This window comes from Hipposideros armiger, unplaced genomic scaffold (assembly GCF_001890085.2).
Source record: "Hipposideros armiger isolate ML-2016 unplaced genomic scaffold, ASM189008v1 scaffold_504, whole genome shotgun sequence".
Lineage (NCBI taxonomy): Eukaryota > Metazoa > Chordata > Mammalia > Chiroptera > Hipposideridae > Hipposideros > Hipposideros armiger.
In genome coordinates, this window is record NW_017731854.1 from 128,653 (window position 1) to 151,363 (window position 22,711).

The 22,711-nt window shown below is 42.9% G+C and overlaps 1 protein-coding gene across 1 annotated transcript; it reads right to left on the minus strand.

The window, feature by feature from the left end:
- Window positions 1-14,823: 14,823 nt before the first annotated feature.
- NDN (necdin, MAGE family member) lies at window positions 14,824-16,513 on the minus strand. The gene has a single exon (XM_019667738.1). The coding sequence runs from the start codon at window positions 16,384-16,386 to the stop codon at window positions 15,409-15,411; it is 978 nt and encodes a 325-aa protein (XP_019523283.1). The 5' UTR covers window positions 16,387-16,513; the 3' UTR covers window positions 14,824-15,408.
- Window positions 16,514-22,711: the final 6,198 nt, after the last annotated feature.

Here is a 22,711-nt window from a genome sequence, read left to right on the forward strand (position 1 = left end):
GCCCTTTTATGATTTTAAAGCCTCATAGATATGTCATCCTTTATCCTTTTATCCTTTAGTCTGTGTTTTGTAAAATGCTGAAAATCAGTTTTCTCGTAGTACTGGGCATACTGGGTGGTCAAAAGCTATGGATGCTACCCTGTTTTTATTTTTTAGAAAGTTCTAAAAAATGTTCTATCTCTCATACCACTATTAGCATTCATTTAACTTTCTATGTTGAAATAATTTTAGACTCACATAGAAGTTGGAAAATAGTACAGAGAATTCCAATGTCACCTCTATCCATCTTCCCCCAAAGATAGCAACTTATCTAACCAAAGTATAATAATCAAAACTAGGAAATTAGCATTAGTACAGTATTATTAAAGAAACTGCAAACATTATTTAGATTTCACCACTTTTGAAATGCACTCTTTTTTTTTGAGGGGGTGTATAATTCCACAAAATTTTATTACAAGTGTACAGTTGTGTAGCCATCAACATAATCAGGATACAGACTTTTTCCATCTCCACAAAGAAATTCTTTTATGTTACCCCTTTATAGTCCTACCTTCCCACCAACCCTGGTGACCACTTATCTGTTCTCCATCACTATTAGTCTGTCACTTCTAGAATGCTGGAGTCATACAGTACGTAACCTTTTGAAATTAGCTTTTTGCACTTAGTAAAACTCTCTTAGGAATCATCCAAGTTGTTATGTGTGACAATATTGAGTTTCTTTTCTCTGCTGCATAATATTCATATTGTGTATAATATTCATATTTATCTGCTAAATATTATGTAGCAGAGAAAAGGAACTCGATATTGAAGATATATATTGGGTTGTCAGAAAATCATGATGCATGTTTGCAACAGATGGCAATTGTTCATTTTTGGAAGTACATTCCAAAATGTTCATTTTTGGAAGTACATTTTAGAGTCATTCGCATCTATGTTATTGCTATGTCATTTGACAGCTGACAGTTCTAGCTTCATTCTAAAAAAAAATTGAGCAATTTGGTTGAGTTTTGGAGATTTTACAACAACTTGAAGGTGGAAGACCAAACTGTGCATTTTTGCCATATTTTACTGTTTCACTTCCATAAAAGGAAGAACGCGTGTCAAGCTTGTGAAAAGTTGAATAAAGTTTATGGTGACAATGCTCTACAAGAACGTCTGTGCCAACGATGGTTCATGAAATTCTGTGCTGGTGATTTTGATCTCAACAATGCTCCTTGGTCAGGGCGGCCCCCCGAGGTTGATGATGACAAAATAAAGGCATTGATTGAGTCAAACCCACGTTAAATGACACGAGATATTGCAGAAACTTGAACATCCATCATTCAAGCATTCATGACCACTTGAAGAAGCTGGGATACATAAGCAAGCTCAATATTTGGGTTCTGCATGAACTCAAAGAAGTTCATTTGAAGGCGCATATAAACATCTGCAATATGCTCATTAAACGTGAAGAAAACGATCTTTTTTAAAAAAGATTTTTATTGGGGAATTAGGGGAGGGAAATAGTGTTAGGGAATCAAAAAAGGGGCCCAGACAAGTTGCTGTCCTTTTGTTCTTCAGTCTAGTTGTGGAGGACGTTGCTTCCCTGGCCCATGTTGGTATTATCATTGCCCTCTTCCCGGGTGAGGCAGGTCGGTCACCGGCCACTAGACAGCCACTCACGGTGGCTCTTGGCAGCTCACACCAGCTGCCAGCTGCTCATGCTGGCTGCCAGGCACTCATGGTAGCTCATGGCAACCCACTGCAGGCCCACTGCAGCTTACGCCATTGCCAGCGACTCATGGCAACCCAGCTCTAGGTCGAGCTCTTCACCATCTTAGCTGTAGAGGGCGCAGTGTCACTGGCCTATGTGGGATCCGAACTGGTGGCCCTGCTGCTCAGAGCTGGCATCCCAAGCCAACTCTTAACCAACGTGCTACTCAGCCGGCCTGAAAATGATCCTTTTTTTTTTTTTTTTTTAGCTGAGCCATCCCACCACCTGTTGGCAGCTCACGGCTGCTCAGCTCGGGCTGACTCGAACCGCTGTTGCTCAGCCGGCCCAAAATGATCCTTTTTTGAAGCGACTGATAACTGGTGATGAGAAGTGGATTGTTTACAACAATGTGGTGCTCAAATGGTCTTGGTCCCAATGTGATGATTCGCCTCAAATGACACTGAAAGCAGACATTCATCAGAGGAAGGTTATGCTCTCAGTGTGGTGGGAGTTTAAAGGTGTCGTGTTTTTCGAACTCCTCCCAAGGAATTAAACAATCAATTTGAATGTGTACTGTCAGCAATTGGACAGTTAGAACGAATCCATCATCCAGAAATGTCCAGAGCTTGTTAATTGTAAATGAGTTGTGTTCCATCGTGACAACGCGAGACCACACACAAGTTTGATCACCCATCAAAAATTATTGGAGCTTGGATGGTATGTGTTGCCACACCCACCATATTCACCTGACCTTGTGCTGTCAGACTTCCACTTGTTTCGCTCTCTTCAAAACTCCTTGCGTGGTATAACATTCAATTCAGATGAGGCTGCAAATCAGCACCTTGTTCAGTTTTTTGCAAATAAAGACAGGTCCTTCTATGAATGAGGAATTATGAAGCTCACTGAAAGATGATAAAAGGTTATCGAACAAAATGGGCAATATATCATTGATTGATCTTTGTTCTTTGTATAAATAAATGACCTTTGAAAAACATAGACAAAATACGTCATGACTTTTCCAACACCCCGATATATATCCCCATTTACCCACTCACTGATTGAAGGACATGTGGGTTCTTTCCAGTGGCGGGCTGTTGCAAACTAAAGCTGCAATCAGCATTAGTGCACCAGTTTTTATGCATATATGCCTTCATATCTGCAGCGTAAACATGCCGGAGTGGGAAAAGTAGATCTTATGGAAAACGTATGTTTAACTTTATAAGAAGTTGCTAAACCATTTTCAGAGAAGCTGTAGCAATTTCTATTTTCACCAGCAATGTGTGAGCATTCCATTTTCTCCTCAGCCCCTCCTGGATCTTGACAGTGTACTTCCTTTCAGCCATTCTAATATGTGTATAGATGTATCTTACTGTGGCTTTAATTTGCATCTCCCTGATGGCTAATGGTGTTGACCATCTCTTAATGTGCTAATTTGCCATCCATCTAGCCAGTTTGGTTAAGTGTCTGTTCCAATATTGGACCATTTTCTAATTGGATGAGTTGTTTTCATAATGAGTTTAGAGGGTTCTTTATATATTCTGGACACAAGTCCTGTGTGGATATGTGGTCCACAAACATTTTCCCCCAGTCTGTGCCTTTTTTTTTCCATTCTCTTAACAATGTCTTAAAGAACAATAGTTTTTAATTTTGGCAAGATTCAACTTATCACTTCTTTCTTTTGTCTATCATGCCTTTGGTGTCTTTATTTAATATTACATCATGAAGATTCACACCCTACATTTTCTTCTAAAAATTTTAGAAATTTATATTTTACATTTAGATCTATAAATAATTTTAAATTTTGTATAAGGTGTGAGGTGTTTGTTTAGGTTCTTGGAGTTTTGTTGATTTTTTTTCATGTGGATGCTTAATTGCTCCAGCATCATTGGTTGAAAAGATTACCTTTCTGTATATAGTTAATAATATTGTAATAACTATGTATAGTGTCAGATGGGTACTAGATTTATCAGGGTGATCACCTTGTAAGTTATATAAATGTCTAATCAGTATGTTGTATGCCTAAAACTAATATAGCATGTCAAATGTAATTGAAAAAAATTAAATTATTTGAAGAGGAAAAAAAGAAAAGATTATCCTTCTTCCATTGAATTGCTTATGCACCTTATCAGAATTCAGGTGGCTGGATGGTGGAGAGTCTATTTCTGAGTTCTCTGTTCTGCTCCAGTGATCTATGCATCATCTATCCCTCTGCCAAATTCCACACTGACTATTGAGTCATATAGTAAGTCTTAAACTTAGGTACAGCAAATTCTCCCCCTTTTTTCACCTTTTACAAAATTGTTTTAGCTATTCTAGTTCCTTTGTTTCTCAATATGAATTTTAGAATCAGCTTGTCTACATATAATGTGAACAACCTTTCAGAGACTCAACCCCGGGCTTAGTTACACCATACAAAATAAGTCATCATTATAATATATATATTATAATGTATTATTACTTTACATAGCATATGAAAAACAGGGGCTTACTGGAAATTGCATATTATTCTGCTCGTGTACTTTTATGATACATAAATGATATTTACAAACAAAACAAATAGGACTAATTAACAGTGTCAATTAGTAGTAATTAATAGTTGGATTAATAAATAATTAATATAACAAGACTTTGTTTCTCTTCTCTGACACAGCAATTGAACTCTTGATTGCATATTTAAATGTTGTAGGCTATATTTTAGTTATTCTTAAGATGAATAAATTAAGAATTTCAGGAGAATATAAATTCAAAAATATAGAGAATATTAATACACTTAACTTTAAATAACAATGACATAATTTTTCTGTCCCATGATACATGGGATATTTTTCTCCTTCTATTTCCTTTTCCAATAATACTTCTCTACAATGCCTGTAGCTTTCATGCTATACAGCATTACTTTTATGTAGTAATAAAACCAAGTACAGTCAAACATGTAATTCACTTTGACTTGCAGGTCTTCCCTTATCAAATCCACATGACACTGAGTCCAATGTGATGACCTCAAGCTAAATGTTTTCTCAAGAAAAGCTTTTCACCATAGAATACTTAGGATTTTACTTGGAGCAACAGCAGATTTTTAGGTTTGTAGGAATTGGTTTCCAGCTTTCAAAAAATATCCCAAAGTATAATGTACTTTGAACCTACAGACTTATTTTGGTAGGCTAGCTGTTTGTCAAATCCTTTGCATTTATAAATTGATCACATAGGCTATAGACATCTAAAATGTCCATGATTTATAAACACTCCTAAGTGCCATGATGAGTTAATCCTCTTATTCAGGGTGATTGGTTTCAAGGCACACAGAAAATTTGCACTTGTGAAATCAAATTTTGATTCTAAAGGAGTTAAATTTTTAAAAAATAAGTTGGAAAAAGTTCTGTTTAACTTGGCTGTCCTTTTCTGATTACTTATTTTTAAGTTCTGAAATAGTTCCCCCCCAATAGTTTCTTTGTTTTTTTCTATATCTTTTTTCTTTGTTTTGTTTTGTTTTGTTTTGTTTGTTTGTTTGTTTGTTTTACAACCAAAACATAGCATCAGGTAACTCAGGTGCAGTCAGTTCATCTTTCTCTAGGCTCTTTATGGCCTCTTCAAAGATCGTCAGCAGTTTGGGGAAACAATCATATAAATTTCTGTTTTATTGTTATCCGTTTCTTTATTCTCATCCTCAATGTATGTCCACACTGTACAATGACATTTGTTTTCTCCCACACTTTGAAAATATGGTATAAAGACAGCCCAATATTTTGATATATATTTTAAAATAACTTATTTATTTTTTCCAGTTACAGTTGATAGTCAATATTATTTTATGTTAGTTTCAGGTATACAGCATAGTGGTCACACATCCACATAATTTACTAAATGATCCTCTGAATACTTATAGTCTAGTCCCCACCTGGCACCATACATAGTTATTATCATGTTGTTGACTATATTGCCTATGCTGTACTTTACATCCCCATGATGGTTTGTAACTGCCATTTGTACTTCTTAATCCCTTCACCTTTTTCAGCCAGCTCCCCAACCCCCTCCCATCTGACAACCATCAGTTTGTTTTCTGTATTTATGAGTCTGTTTCTGTTTTGTTTGTTCATTTATTTTGTTCTTTAGATTCCACATATAAGTGAGATCATATTTTTCTTTCTCTGCCTGACTTATTTCACTTAGCATAATAACCGCTAGATCCATCCATGTTGTCACAGTAAGATTTCTTTCTTTTTTATGGCCAAGTAATATTCCGTTGCATATATGTATCATCTCCTCATCCATTCATCCACTGATGGGTACTTAGGTTGCTTCCATATCTTGACTATTGTAAATAACACTGCAATGAATATAGGGGTGCATATATCTTTTCAAATTAGTGTTTTGGATTTTAGGGGGTAAATACCCAGAAGTGGAATTGTTGGGTCACAAGGTAGTTCTATTTTTTATTTTTTGAGGGATATCTATACTGATTTCCACAGTGGCTGCACCAATTTGCAGTCCCACCAACAGTGTACCAGGGTTCCCTTTTCTCCACATCCTCGCCAGCACTTCTTGTTTTTTTATTTATTGATGATGGCTATTCTGACAGGTGTGAGGTGGTGTCTCCTTGTGGTTTTAATTTGCATTTCTCTGATGATTAGTGATGTTGAGCATCTTTTCACCTGTCTATTAGCCATCTGTGTGTCTTCTTTGGAGAAATGTCTATTCAGGTGTTCTGCCCATTTTTAAATTGGGTTGTTAGTTTATTTGGTGGTGAGTTATAGGAGTTCTTTACAAATTTTGTATACTAACCCCTTATCAGAGAATCATCGGCAAATATCTTCTCCCATTCAGTAGGTGGTCTTTTCATTTTGTTGATGGTTTCCTTTGCTGTGCAAAAACTTTTTAGTTTAATGTAGTCCTATTTGTTTAGTTTTTCTTTTGTTTCCCTTGCCTCGGAAAGAGTCTCAGGTAATATGTGAGTTTGAGGTGGGGTCCCAGGGAGTCACCAGGTTGAGGTGAGTGGTGTTCACCAAGTTAATGCAGATTCATATTTGGCACCAGTGCTGATCCTGGGGCCACTCAGTAAAAGGCACAGAGCACGCTGAGGCCTGCCCCTACTCCCGCTTGGGCCCATAGACCTCTGAAAGCTGTTCATGAAAAACTGCAGTGCAGGCTGGGGCTAGCTGCCCACCACTGAATGTGCCTCAGGTGGTGCAGGAGTCAAGGCTGGCTATTTGCTGCTGAAAGAGCCACCTGTCGTGCGCAGGGTGGGGCTATCTGTCCGCCTTTGAAAGTGCTTCCCACGGTGTGCAAGTTGGGTGGGGCCAGGTCCCAGAGAGTCTCCAGTGTGGAGCAGCAGAGCTCACCAGGCCAATGCAGATTCAGATTTGGCCTGTGGGGTGGGCTCAACACAGGAAATGTGGTGTCAGCCCGAAAGGCTTCAGGGGACAAGGGCTAACCACAGGGACAATGGCGGCTGTTCCTTCCATCCTCATCCTGAAGCCACACAACTCAGTCTCTGCCTGAATGTCTCTGATGTCCTCCGAGTTCTCCATCTCTCCACCAAAGCCCATGGTGAGTGCCTGAGCAAGTGAGTCTGTGTGTGGGCCCAGAGGATGTCTAAGTTTTTCACAGCCTTCTATCTCTCCTGGATGGACAGAATCCCCATTGATTTTCACAGCCAGATGTTGTGGGGGCTCCTCTTTCTGGCACTGGCGCTCTGGGCTGGGGACCCCGATGGGCTGGGACTCCTAGCTCCTCTGGTGGGCCCTCTGCAGCTGAGATATCCCTCCTGATTCCCACCCGCCACATGCGGGAGTAGGACCAGCTCCTTCTACCTCTTCATCCTTCCTACAGGCTGATGTGGCTTCTTCTGTATGTCCTTAGTGATAGGGCATCTGTTCCGCTAGTCTGCAGATGGCTCCCAGGCTGATTGTGCTGTAATTTAGTTGTAATATTAATGGGTTGGGGAGGAGGTGAGCAGTGTTTACTACTGTACCATCTTTCCTGGAACTACCAAGTCTAGCATGATTTCTTAATCAAATAACTTAGCACTAACTGAAATACACACACACACACACACACACACACACATACAGACTTGTATTCATCTTTTGTTATCAGTATATATTGAGTATTACAAGTTTAATGCAGTTTTTTACTCTCTTAAAATGCATATACATATTTTTGGCACCCTCTGTATATGTAGAGAGAGAGAGAGAGAGAGAGAGAGAGAGAGAGAGAGAGAGAGAGAGTGTGTGTGTGTGTGTGTGTGTGTGTGTGTGATCACTGGAAAAAAACAAAGGTTGCAAGCTTCAAGACCAAAAATTATAGTCTTATTCCTGTGGCAATTGTCAAATCTCAGTGAAGTTCTGACCTCCATGTTCTGACTTTCTAGGCCTGAATTAAGTTCGCATGCCTGATCTAAGCATAAGATCTTAGCAAGGAGATAGGGTTACACTGCTTCTCATAACCTAATAATCCCCCACCAATGATCAGTATTACCCCAAATGAGTACCAGAAACACAATGAGGAGGGAAAAGCTTGGAGATTTATACCAGTTAGGGACACTTTGAGCTATATGAAACAAAGCAAAACAACAACAACAAAATAACCCACAGAGCTGCAAGACAGTAGCTTTAAAAATAGAAGTTTATTCTACACTCCAAGAAATACAGTGGTCTCAAAAAATTAAAAAAGAACTTCCATATGGTCCAGCAGTCCCACTTATGGGTATTTATCCAAAGGAAATGAAAATAGGAATTCAAAGAGGTATCTGCACCCCCATGTTCTTACAGCATCATTCACAGTAGCAGAGACATGGAAGCAACCCAAGTGTCTATAAACAGATGAATGGATGAAGAAGATATATATATCAAGAAAGAAGGAATTCCTGCCATTTGCAACAGTATGGATGAACCTTGAGAACATTATGCTAAGTAAAACATGTCCGACAAAGACATACTATATAATATGACTTATATGTGGAATCTTAACAAAGCTGAACTCAAAGAAACAGAGAGTAGAGTGGTGGTTACCAGGAGCTTGGATGATGGGGAGATGTTGGTCAAAGTCTGCAAACTTCCAATTACAAGATGAGTAAGTTCTGGAAACCTAATATACAACATGGTGGTTATAATGCTGTATATTATATACTTAAAAGTTGCTAAGAGAGTAGATCTTAAATGTTCTCACCACACAAAAATATATATAATTATGTGACATAAGAGAGGTTTTAGCTAATGTTATGGTGGGAATCATTTTGCAAAATATATGTGCATCAAATCAACATATTGTACACCTTAAACTTACACAGTCTATGTCAATTATATCTTGGTAAATCTGTGGGAAAAATGCAGAGAAAAGTAGGTGGCTGTTTATATTTGTTCAGTTGTTGGAAGATGTCAGACTCATTATCTTCTGTAATTCTTTTGACTCTTTCCATACGTGTCACCACAGGAATTGCAATAGCTCTTGACATTCCTTCTATGTTTTTGTAAATACTTTATGTTCTATGTAAAAGGATGCAACAAGGGAAAGTGTAAAGAGAGTTTTTCTTTACTTCTCTTGGCTGGAACATGGCCGAAAGGCTGATAAATCCAATATTTCACTTGTGCTTCTTCAGTTACGGAAACAGACCAGAAAAGAGTGTTGGATGTTGCGTGTTGGTCAGCTCATCTATAATGCTAGTAAAGTCAACCGCAAATCCTCTTAATTAACTCTGCCCTTCATATATGCTGTTTTTTTTTCTGCCTGGAATTATGTTACTCTGTTCTTTGCCAGATCTCTCCTAATCCTTTAAGTATCAGCTTAAATTTCACATTTTCAGAGAACTCTTTTCTAAGCATGTTATCTTAGCTAATCTTTTCCACCATTCTTTATCTCTCTAACCAAGTCATTTCTTTCATTATCCTATTTAAACGTGTAACTTGCATTTAAAGGACCATTTGTTTCCATTTTGTTATTCTATGAATTTATCAGTAAACTGTGAGGCCAGGAGTCATTTCTGTCTAATTTACTAATGTGTATACTCAGTACCCAGCACAATATGGCCATATAGTCTAAGTTAAATTAGTCTATACTAAATAAATATGTAGGCAAATACATTTATACATCAAATTACAAAACTTGTAAATTTTTTAAATATATCAAATAGATTGCTAATAAGGGGACATATGAAACTCTTTAGACACAGGAAAACACATAATATAATTAAGGGGCTCCAAACGAGTTAGTAGGTGAAACAAAGAATAATGTGGCAAATTAAGAGACAAGAAGAGGTGTTTTAGACCCCTGATTAGCAATCAGAAAAGAAAAGAAAGAATGTGCTAACTCAGAGGAAGGCAGTCTTGCAGCATAGTTCCTTCTAAATGTGTCGGGTCTTCCTGTGATTAAAATCACCCTCATCTCATGATGGAAAGAGAACTGACTCTGGGTGGTGAACACACGAATGTGATATATAGATGATGTGTTACAGAATTGTACACCTGAAACCTATGTAACTTTACTAACCTTTGTCACCCCAATAAACTTTAATTTAAAACAATCACTCTCATCTCTGAGGACACTGACTATCTTCAGCATGATATTTCTCTTCTCTTTTCCAATGTTCTAGAGCCTAGCCTGTTCTAACATATATTTCCCACCTCTTTTTCAGATTCCCAGACACTTTTTGTGTCTCCCATGCCTGTGTATATGTTCACACAGGAGTCCCCCAGGCACAAAGATCCCTCCTCTCATGTGTGCCCTCCCACCACTTTCATGCTGCCAGTGCCTTCTCATCCATTAGATGTAAATTTACATGTCACTTCCCTGGGAAAGTCTGGGTTGGGTGCACCTGTTTGGGCCTCGTTAGCCTCTGTGCTTCTAGTGAGGCATTCACTGCACTGAAGTGTAATTCTTATTATTTGTCTGCTTCTTTCAATGCACTGAGTGCTCTGTGAGCACAGGACAGCATCTCATCTCTTCACTACTGCATCCCTGAGTCCCAGCACTGCATCTGGGACATATTAGGCATTAAACATACATTCCAAATTAAGGCATAAAATAAGAAAGCATGTAGTTATTCATACAACCACCGCAGGGTATAAGAGCACTGGTTTCTATTCACTCTTGCGAGCACAGGATATTAGCTTTTATTATATCTGATCAATGAGCATATAAAAAGTATCTTCATTTAATAATAAGTACAATTGGGTTAATTTTTTTTCATTCTTTCACTTGCTCTTTGTGTTACCTTAAGGCTCTGACCTGTTTGTGTCTTTGGCTCATTTACTTGATATGAAGATATTTATTTTCGCTATTTTTCCCTTTAAGAAAACCATCTCACACCCTGTTAGAATGACCATTATTTAAAAATCCAAGAAATAATAAGCATTGCTGAGGATGTGGAGAAAGGAGAACTTTTGCACACTGTTTGTGGGAATGTAAATTGGTGCAGCTGCTATGGAAAACATTATGGAAATTCCTCAAAAAAGTTAAAAATAAAACTACCATATTATCCAGCAATTCCACTTCTGGGCATTTATCCAAAAGAAACAAAATCACTGTCTCAAAAAGCTATCTGCACACCCATGTTCATTGCAGCATTATTTACAATAGCCAAGACATGGAAATAACTTAAATGTCAATCAACAGATGAATGGATAAAGAAACCGTGGTACTGCTTATATATGTATATATGGTGGAATATTATTCAGCCATAAAAAAGAAGGAAAGCCTGCCATTTGCTATAGCACGGATGAAAGTTGAGGGTGTCATACTAAGTGACATAAGTCAGAGAACAACAGATACTGTATGACCTCACTTATAAGTGGGATTTTAAAAAACGAACTCATCGATGCAGAGAACAGATTGCTGGATTCTAGAGGCAGGGGTTGAGGGGCAGGGGAAATGAGTGACTGTGGTCAAAGGGTACAAACTTCCAGTTACAAAATACATAAGTTCTGGAGATGTCATGTACAGCATGATAACTATAGTTAACAATATTATATATTTGAAAGTTGTTATGAGAGTAGACCTTAAATGTTCTCAGCACAAGAAAAAATTTGTAACTGCTTGGCGATAAATGTTAGTTACACTTACTGTGGTGATCATTTCATAATATATACACATCATTATGTTGTACACATGAAACTCATACAACATTATATGTCAATGAAAATAAAATCAATGCATAAATACCTGCTATCTATTGGCCCATTTTCTTGGTGTATTCAAAGAACTGACTTCAAAAAAATTCTTGTTTACACTATTTTTCCGTATTACCTTTTCTTTCACTAATTTCAACTTGCCTGTATTTCCTCTGCTTTAGAGTGGTTGATCGTTATTTGCTATTTTTGGCTTTGTTTTTGCTGTTTGGTTCAGTCAGTTTTTTGTAATATTTTGAGTTCCTTAGGTCATATAACAAATACTTATCAAGCAGATACATGTGCCAGAAGGTAAGTTAAACATCAAGGCAATTATGAAAATGACACCTACGATTTTTACCTATAAGCATCTAATAATTCAGGAAGAAAGAGGCACACGAAACCTATTTACAAACAGCATGGGTCTGTGGGGCGAACGGTTAGGGATGCCCCTGGAGCTGACACAAGGAGGACACAGCTGTGTTATGAGGCCAGGAAAGTGCTCCCGCTGGAAGTGGTGCTCATGAATTGGTCACATAAAGGTCAAGGAGGAGGGGCCGTAGAAAGCTTTTTAAGCAGGGGACATACTCAACTTTAAGAAGTGCATTTAAAGCATGTCTTTCCTATTTAATAATGATACTACAAAAGTCATCGATAGTCCTCTCAGAATAGCTTTTAGCAGGTGGCATTTTTATTTTATATTAGGTTTACAAAGATCCCTTTTGCCCTCTGTGACTTTAATAAAACAAAGGCAGTTACAGTGATATATGTGCATGGGTGTTTGTAAAGAAGTGAGGTTCCAGGTGGCAGGACAGAGGGGTGAAAGGTCACGTGTTATGGGGATTTCGGTCCCGTTCCCCAGCCACAGCGGTCTGGGCTTCACCACAGTGTTATCAGGACTGGAACATGGACAATGTGAAGACCACTCCTGGCTGACCTCTCCCAGCACCTCGTAGGTGAACCTTTTGGAAAATATCTGACAAACCGTCCAACCTTTCCATTGAGCCTATAGTGAAAATCTAAGATATCGACTGTCCTGCCAGGCGTCATGAATTAACTATTCCACATCTGGGAAGTCTCTTCCTGGAGGTCAGGCTGCTCTAAGGCAGCAGAGGAGCTGAGCAGCCCTGCCCACACGACTTCCTGGGGTCAGCTGCTCATTTGTCATGACCCTGACCTTCTCTGGAGGTCCAGTTCTCTGCGGTAGGGCTGATGTGCTGTGTCCGTGAGCTTGGGGTAGCTTTGGAGTTGTTCTCCCTGTCTCTCAGCAGAGGAACGGGAACATTAACACAGGGAGTTAAATGGGTGGGTGGGGGGGCTCCCTTCCCAGTGACTTCTGGGTTTGACAGAAAGAAGTGCACAGGAGTTACGGCTGCTGCAAGGAGCCACCCCGTCCATGAGGGAAGTTTTAGGGCACTAGAGAGAATGACCCACACCCGCTGTGGCAGGAGTGACAGCTGTGGCCCTGCTCCAGAAATGGAATCTCCTGGATAGCCCTGTAGTTTTAAATTTAAAGGAGCAAATTTGTTTTGATTCTGCCAAATTTTTTTTTTTAAGCAGGGCGTGAGGGGAAAGTAACTTTTTGAAACAATTCTAAAATTTCTAAACAGTCACCTTGGCTCTAGGTAAGAGGTGGCATCAAAGCCAGGTCACCCCCATCTGAGTTATTGCAGAAGTGTCCCCCTCCCCCATGGGAGACCTCACAGGAAGTCCACTGCCTGGGAAGGGATTCTGTCAGCATTTTTAGCAACCGCACCCACCTGTTAAGTATGGCCAGTAACTGCTGGGAATCCTAGCTCCCAGTCCAGATTACAACTCCCTCACCCAAATAGAACTTCTTTATATTGTACTTCTCTTGGGGGGTGATGTGACGTGTTCCCCTCATTCTCCGTATTCCCCAAATTAGGCTTTGACCAAATGGCCTTTTCCAACCTTCTGAAGTCGGAAGGGTTTCAGGTTTTACTAAAGACCCAGCTCCCTCTCTCCCCCATGTAAGGCTGAAACCTCCATAATGAGATCTCTGGTCATTGCCCCTCGCCCCCTTCCTCACCCCCTTCCACCCGCTGAGGGAGTCACAAGCGGCCCATTGCAATTCAAGAACTGCTGGGTCACAGATGCCTCAGGAGGCAACCTTGCCACCCCCACCCCACCTCCCTCACCCAGGGGTCCCGTGTGTGTTCCCCTGGCACCACCAGTCAGAGAAGGTTCCATCTCAGTCCTTCAGGGGAGGACCATGTTTCAAATCTCAGCTTCACCGCTAAGCAAGATTATGACTTGATTAGGTCCATTAATCTCTCTGAAATCAAGTTTCTTAATTTGTACAATCAGAATATGATTGCTTCCTCTAAGATTAATGTGGATTCACTAGAAAAATAGAATCCTTAGCCTTGTGAGCGTGTTTGTGCATTGCGGGTAGGGAGCTAAGAGACTCTAACAAGAAATTTTAAAAAAGAAATAAACTAAGGCAGGCGGTAGGAGGGTGGTTGCAAGCAGGTGGGGGAGGAGTGGCTCCAGATACGCTCTGTCTGGGTTCAAATCCCAGCTTCTCTTCTCACTAAGCTTTCTGATCCAGGGTAAGTTAATTACCGACTTTGTTCCTGAACTTCCTCTTTGGGGCAGATGTAATGAGAGCCTGTCTCCTAAGGCAGTTGTGAGGATTCAATAAAAGGAGAAAATGCACGGAAAGGGTGTAGTACAATGCTTCCTTCTTTAAGTGCCCACAAAACAGAGCTATTAATTTTAATAAAACGTACAAAATGCAAGAGAGGAAATTACCAGCTGTTGTTTCTATGTGGTGTGACAACGAGTATTTTTGCTTTCTTGTTTTTCTACTTTTCTGTATTTGTCGAAGTTTTGAAATGAACCTGAGTTACATTTAAACAATAAAACTGTAAAGTGCACACTTTTACAAGTAAAGAGTCGTGATTTTTCCCACCCTATTAGATGAAAAAGTTATATTTGTGGAGTTTGAAAAATGTCTTATTCCCAACCCACATTACTTTGTTAAAAAGATAAAGTACACTTTTCCAAAAATGATTGTATCACAAGAATCTTTAATGTTGAAAGTTTACTCATGGTGGGGTTGTACTTGTGTTTAGTAAACTGTGCCAAGTGCCCACATTGAGACCATTTCAGTCCACATCACTGCACTCCACACGGATGTTTCCTGTGCCCAGCGAGGTCACAAACTGAGGGGACCTTGACTTTTCTCTTGGTTAGGCCAGCTTTACTGGTGAGTTCTTCCAGATTCCCCAGGGGCAGTGTACCCAATACACATACACCATCCGTTCCATATAAAAGAATAAGATGGAAAATTTCTCAATGTATTTCATAAGTTTAGCACATCTCTGGTACAAAAATTCAAGAAAGGTAGCACAAAAGCGAAAGCACCGACCGAGCTTACTTATAAACAAACATGCAGAAGTCTTACCCACTACCTAATAGTACTGAAATGAATACAACATTGCATTAAAAGGTATAAAAGCACTGTACTGAAAACTTAAAAGTTACACGTGAAATACTGCACTGGAAATCCTGAATACTCTAATGCCCACCCACCCCCCGCCCCTCCACCACCCTGGTGAGGGTCAGAAACCAGGAATCTGCCTCCAGACCTTGCTAGTCCTCGGAGGCACTGCTGCGGGGGCAATGGGCAGTGGGGTCGGCCTCCCGCAGAGCCCTGGCCTCCTCCAGAGCCTCTCTGTACCGGGAGGGCCAGGCCTGGGGGTCTTTCTTAAAGACCCTGGCCAGGAACTCCATGATTTGCATCTTGGTGATTTCACGGCTGGCACGGGAGCCCCAGAAGAACTCGTATTCAGGTGGCTCAACGTGGGGTACGCGCTGGTACTTCAGGTAGTTCTGCTGCACGAACTCCTCGGTGATGAGCTTTCTCACGTCTCCAAAGGTGGAATGCTTCTTCCAGGGCCGCAGCCCAAGGATGCGCAGCACGTTCCACACCGCACTCTCCCTGGCGCCGCGACCCTTCACGTAGATGAGGCTCAGGATCATCAGCAGGAGGCCTGTCATGGGCATGCGGTTGCTCAGCGCCACCCTGTCCAGCTCCTCCGGCTCCAGAGCTTTGACCAGCGAAAACTCCATCGTGTGCAGGCTGGTCAGCCTCAGGTGCAGCCCGAACACTCGGGCGAGGATGAGGCTGGTGCGCCTCAGGATGCTTCGGCACCACTTCTTGTAGCTTCCGATGACATCTTTCACCATGTCTGGGAACCAGATGATCATTCTCTTCTGGTCCTTGACCAGCACGTACCACATGAGCTCGTGCGCCTTCTGCACCAGCTGGGCCGGGGCGGGCGGCGCGGGGCCCGGCTGGGCCGCGCTCGGGGCCTGGTGGGCGCGGCCTTCCTCCGCGGCCTGCTGCAGGGCCTTCGGGTCTGCGTCTTCGCTCGGGGCCTGGGGCGGCGGCGAGGCTGGAGGGGCGTCGCTCGGGCCTACGGGAGGGCTGTCTGGCCCTGCGAGGGTCGCGGCCTGAGACGCGGGCGACGAGGGCCCTCCGGGAACCGCAATGCCGCCGTGCACCTCGGAGCTGGCGGCCTCGGCTGCAAAGCCGGGGTCGCACACATCCTTACTTTGTTCGGACATGTCGGCTCTGTGTGACCAGGGCAGGGCCTCTGCGTCCAGGAGCTCTTCGAGCCTGCGCTCCCTCCGCGGACTCCTGGAGAGGAAGTGCGCGTTGCTGAGCGCGGCGCCTTCCGCAGAGGCCAGGAGGGGCGGGGCGGCGGCGGGACGGGCCACTGCGCCTGCGCGTCCGCCGGCCGCTGTCCGGGCTGCCGGGGGCTGGGCGGGGAGCCCGACGGGGCGGGTGGGCGCTGAGCCCCCGAAGCGGGCAGCGGTCCGCTAGAATAATGGCAACAGTGACCCCCAGGTGGCCTGTGTGGGCTAAGCACGTCTGGGGACGCGGAGAGGGAGAGGATGAGCCCTGGAGAAGGAGCAAATTGAAGGGGAAAGATGAGAACTTAACTTCTGAGATGCTGAGGTTGAGTTTCTCAGGAAACGTTTAACTAGGTATATCCAGGATCAGATTAGATACGAGCGTCCCAGAGAAAGGTGTAGGCTGCGGTGTAAATGTGGGTTTCCTGACATTGAGTGTGAGAATCTACATCGAGCGAGCCATCAGGATTTCCCAAGAAAATGCGTAAACTGTGAAAAGGATGTCTGAGATTGGAATCCGGAAAAATGCCAGTAAAAGCTTGAGTTCTTACTAAATCAGAGGGGTGATAAAATGAGAAACGCAGAACGTAGTCAATCCACGTGCAAACGGAACTTTCCTGGAGATAATACACAAACGACATTGTTAGTCTTCTAATGGTTATTGATTTTGGCTTCCACATCCCTTGGGTCATTTTGATTTTATTTTAATTTTTCCATTAAGATCCCATCACTCAAAGATTGCCGTATTTATTAGCACAGACTTGTATGATGTCTTTTTTCCCACTCCGTGTCCATGTAGAAACTTCACCTTCTTACAGGACCCCACCCCACCTTCTCGAAGCAACTGGCTGGTCCTATGCCAGCAACCACACCCAAGACTTTTTTGTTGTTGTTAACATGAGTCCTATAGATTATATCTGATCATCTCTCTCAAATGACGAACAATAAGAGATGTGACATATTGGTGGTGGTGTTTTCCAATTTCAGAAAGCACGCCTGCAACCGGCAAAACAAAGCTGACACTCCCAGCGAAGCCTCTGGTCTGGGTGACTGAGGCCCTGCAGCCCTTCCTGGGTTCCCTCAAACCAATGGCTTCATAAATATGCCGTCTTGGGTCTGGTAATTGTCATTTGAAACCCAAAGGTTATATACAATACTGTCTTGACAGTTCTAGTCCTCTCTGTATTTGGTTGTCCCCTGTCTCATTTCTCACTTAATTTTTTCTCATGTAGATTGCCCTCCGAGGATGTCCCGTGTTGCTTTTCTATCTCTGGATTTTCCTGCTTGTATCACCTTTAGCAGGATCATTCCCACGCCAATCACTCCAATAAGACTTCACAAGGGTATTCCTACAGGCTTTTCAGGTGTGTCTTAGTTAGATTTTCCCCATTTATCATTTTATTCTTCTTTAATTTATGGATTTCTATTTTTCAGAGTATATCTTATAGAGACGTGTTGTCATATTAGCTTTTTTTTTTTTTTTACTTAAGAGTGGCTCTTGGGTCAAATTATTGCCCCCATTTTTCTTTAAAAATAATCTTCATTTCTTGCATTTTATACCCATTACCTTTCTCTTCTCTTTTTTTTTTTTTTTTTTAAGATTTTTATTGGGGAATTGGGGGGATGGGAACAGTGCTGGGGAATTGGGGGAAGGGGAACAGACAAGTTGCTGTCGTTTTGTTCTTCGATCTAGTTGTGGAGGACGCTGCTTCACTGGCCCAAGTTGGCACCATCATTGCACTCTTCCCTGGCGAGGCAGATCAGTCGCCGGCTTCTGGACGGCCGCTCACTGCGGCTGCTGGCCGCTCACGCTGGCTGCTGGCTACACACGGTAGCCCATGGCAACCCACTGCCACAGGGACTGCAGCCTATGCTGTCTCCAGCAACTCACGGCAGCCCAGCTCCAGGTTGAGCTGTTGTTCAGCATCTTAGCTGTAGAGGGCAGTGTCACTGGCCCTCATATGTGGGATCCGAACCGGGGCCCTCTGGCATCCCAAGCGAGTTCTTAACCATCGCGCCACTCGGCCGGCCCCTCTCTTCTCTTTTTTTTCTTCCACTTGGATATTTATTATTTTCAAAATATTTGGGTTAACTATTTAGTCCATTTAAGGTATCTTTCATAATGAAAGTGTTGGAGCCTATTATTAAAACCTCAGCTCAGCTTTGGCCATCGGCCATAATTTTTGCCATTGTAAGGTTTTTAAAATTGTGTCATCTTTTACCCTCCTGGATTTAATGGGTTCGTGAAATGAAATTGCAAACTTGGGCACAACAATTTTGAAAGTATGAATACACGTATACAGAGGGCGCCAAAAAATGTACACATTTTAAGAAAGGATAAAACTCTATTAAAATTGTAATACTCAATATATACCAATAACGACAGATGAATAAAAGTCATGTGTATACATTTTTTGGCACCCCGGGTACATAAAACGTATAAAAGCAATTATGAAAACATTTACAAAAGCACAATTACAAACTTTGGAGAGCTCCTGCTTCAGGGAGCTGTCAGAGCTCAGGCCAGACAGCCGCTTGGGTTTCAGTTAGTGCTGGAGCTGGACTGCACCTCGCTCTACTGAAGCTGCCCAGAGACAACAGTAGAGCCCCACACCTACCACACCTCACTTCCGGCAGGAGGGTCGGCTAATACGGTACCATGGTGTGTGGTTCGTGTTCGGAGGGTTTAAAGCATTGGAACTGAAGCCCAAGTTTGGAGCCAAGTACAGGGTAGACCCCTAGTCATGCTCATGCTTGCAGCCCAACTAGACGCCTCTTCAGATCACCAGGACAAGGTCTGCTGAAGAGGCTCCATTTCCCACCAAGAAGGAAGTTCACAGAGAGGGAGGTGGAAACATGTAAAGCTTGGGACCACCTTTAAGTAGAGAAAATGCACCGGCACATGTGTCATGGGAGGGGTCAGTGGCTTGATGGCTACCTAAGCAGGTGCCTACCCATAAGCCAGAGATGCAGACTTTTGCAACCATAAGGGAAGGGACAGGTGACAACACAAGTAAGAAGAGGAAGCCAGTACTCATGAGGCTTCTACAAGTCTTTTAACTCAAGGGTCGAGGGCTGGGGATACGATCCAGCGTTGCCCCGAGAGTGCCGAGGGTTAATTAGGCTTGCTGGGTTTCCCAGAGTCGGCCCCACTTGATGTGGGCAATGAGTCCTCTCCCGGCCAGTATCTTAGAAACAAAAGCCCAAAGTTGACAAAATAGCTCCCCAAACAAGCTCATGAAGGGCTACCTTTAAGATCAAGATTCTGTGGATCAAGTTCCATGGACGCAGCAAGTCTATGGAGAAGTTATAACTTAAAATCTCCTGGTGCGGACAGTTTCGCTGGTGGCTTACTTCAAACTCTATAATGTGGAACAGATTACACAGCTGTGGGATAGGCTGTTCTTGGCAGACGCGGGAACAGGAGGAGAGGCCTGTCCTGCCGCTGGTTTCCATAGCGAACAGAGGGAGGGGGGGTCACCCTGGAGCCTCCACTGGACAGCACGCATGCTCGCAGCGCAGAGGCCCCGAGGCCCCGCGTGAAATGTGAATCTTTCTGGCTCCTTCCTGGCCACATAGGCAGCAGCCTCAACCTTGAGCCCTACACGGGCCCCACACAGGCCCCACATGCAGGCCAAAGGACTGAGGAAGATAACTCACTTGAACGTGTTCAGCAAATATTGAGCAATGTCTATTATGTGCCTGTTTCATTTCAGAAAAGTCTCTCCTTCTCAGGGGGGAAACAACCCATCGGGACTATTTGCAGCCTGGCCACTTTTCCTTAGAAAATAAGAAGTGAGACCAGGACATGCTGCTTTTCACAATGGGAGGTGCAGGGAGGGGACCTGAGCTTGGCCCCTCAGCCGGTCCAGTGTCCCTAAGGGGACGCTGCCTTCCTGTCCAACTGAGGCCCAAGGACACTCACTGAAATGCGAGAGCTTCTCATTCCACCCAGACCCACAGGGACCCACAGGGGCCCACAGGGACTGACACTCAGGGGCTGACAGGGTCAGTGTCTTTCGAAAGTTCAGCTGGAATCAGAGAGAAGGCTGGGTGGAAGTTGGGGGCAGGTGGATAAAGAGAGGCAGAGAGAGCAACTCGGAGACCTTCCACAGGACTCCACTTGGAAAGGAGGGTGCAACTATTTATTATGCACTACATTTTGGGCATCGTGCCTGGATAGAATGAGAGTGTCGTGAGGGGAAATGGTGGAGGTGAAGGGCCACAGCAAAGAAACAAATGAGTAGCTAAATAATCATGTTGTGATGCGAACCGCGTCGGAGCCACGACATTGAGGCAGAGAATAGAATCAAGGGAACCAATGTGGAGCAGGGGTGGCAGAGGAGATATAGATAATAAGGAGATGAGACAGAAGACTGAGTGCCGGGGACAACCAGACCTAGTCTCGGGGTGGCCGGGATTGACCAGCGCCGTGCGGCTAGCATATGGAGGTGCTGTTTCCTGAGACTACTCGGAGAAGAGAGTGGACACACCTGGCAGTTATATGGATATATAAGTCTCAGGAAAGAGGCCTGGGCTGAAAACAGAGGTTTGAGAGGTAAAAACGGTAAATAATGTCACCCCGAGAACGTCTAGAGCAGAGTTCTTTAAGGAGACCACCCCTGGCACGAGGGTGGGGTCATTTTTCATTGTGTGAAAGTGTAACACACACCACAGAGGTTGACACCTTGGTCCCCGTAAGCACAAATATAGATGTCATTCTGATGTGGACAAAACACAAAATGTAAGAAAAGAAAAAAGATGCCCCCCCACACACACACACACATACACAGTGCCCAAAGCCCTTTTCTGAGCAGTACATTTTCTTGTTGAGAACCACTGAAACTAACATGCCAGGAGAGGGAAGAAAGACAGAGCTGACCAACAGGCCTCTTTCCAGAGGGTCATAGGGTTTCCTTACCGAGTCTGTTTCTGGGACATTTCTTCTTGACGATAAATCCTGTTCAAGCAGGGTTGTGTTCAAGTTTGTGTTGCGTAATTCTTTTTACATTTTTGCAGATTTAATCTGCTGGTATTTTGTTGAGGATTCTTGTGTGTGTGTTCATCAGGGATATTGGTCTGTAGTTATCTCTTTTTGCACTGTCTTTATATGTTTTTGTTTTAATTGAAGTATAGTTGGCATATGATTTTATATTAGTTTCAGGTGTATAGCATAGTGATTCGACATGTATATACATTACAATGTGATCAACACTCTAAGGCTAGTACCCATCTGTCACCGTGCAAACTCATCACACTGCTATTGACTATATTCCCCTTCACCTTTTTGACCAATCCTATCCCCCACTACCCTCTGGCAACCATCAGTTTATTTTTTGTTTCTGTGAGTCTGGTTTGGTTTGTTCATTTGTTTTGATTTTTTTAAACTTCCATATATAAGTGAAATCATGTGATTTTTGTCTGTTTCTAACTGACTTATTTCACTTACATAATACACTCTGGGTCCATCCATGTTGTTGCACATGGCAGAATTTCATGCTTTTTTATTGCTGAATAATATTCCATTGTGTGCGCTTGCATGCACATACACACACACCCCACAGCTACTCTCTCCATTCCCCTATCGATAGACACCTAAACTACTTCCACATCTTGGCTATTGTAAATAATGCTGCCGTGAACATAGGAGTGCAGATATGCTTACAAATTAGTGTTTGCATTTTCTTTGGATAAATGCTCAGAAGTAGAAATGCTGGGTCATATGGTGGTTCTACTTTTAGATTTTTTAAAAAAGATTTTTATTGGGGATTTGGGGGGATGGGAACAGTGCTGGGGAATTGGGGGAAGGGGAACAGACAAGTTGCTGTCGTTTTGGTCTTCAGTCTAGTTGTGGAGGACGTTGCTTCACTGGCCCAAGTTGGCACCATCATTGCGCTCTTCCCGGGTGAGGCAGATCAGTCGCCGGCTTCTGGACGGCCGCTCACTGCGGCTGCTGGCCGCTAACGCTAGCTGGTGGCTACACACAGTAGCCCATGGCAACCCACTGCCACAGGGGCTGCAGCCTACACGGTTGCCGGCAACTCATGGCAGCCCAGCTCCAGGTTGAGCTGTTGTTCAGCATCTTAGCTGTAGAGGGCAGTGTCACTGGCCCTCATATGTGGGATCCAAACCGGGGCCCTCTGGCGTCCCAAGCGAGTTCTTAACCAATGCGCCACTCAGCCGGCCCTATTTTTAGATTTTTGAGGAGCCTCCATAATATTTTCCATAGTGGCTGCACAATTTACATTCCCACAAA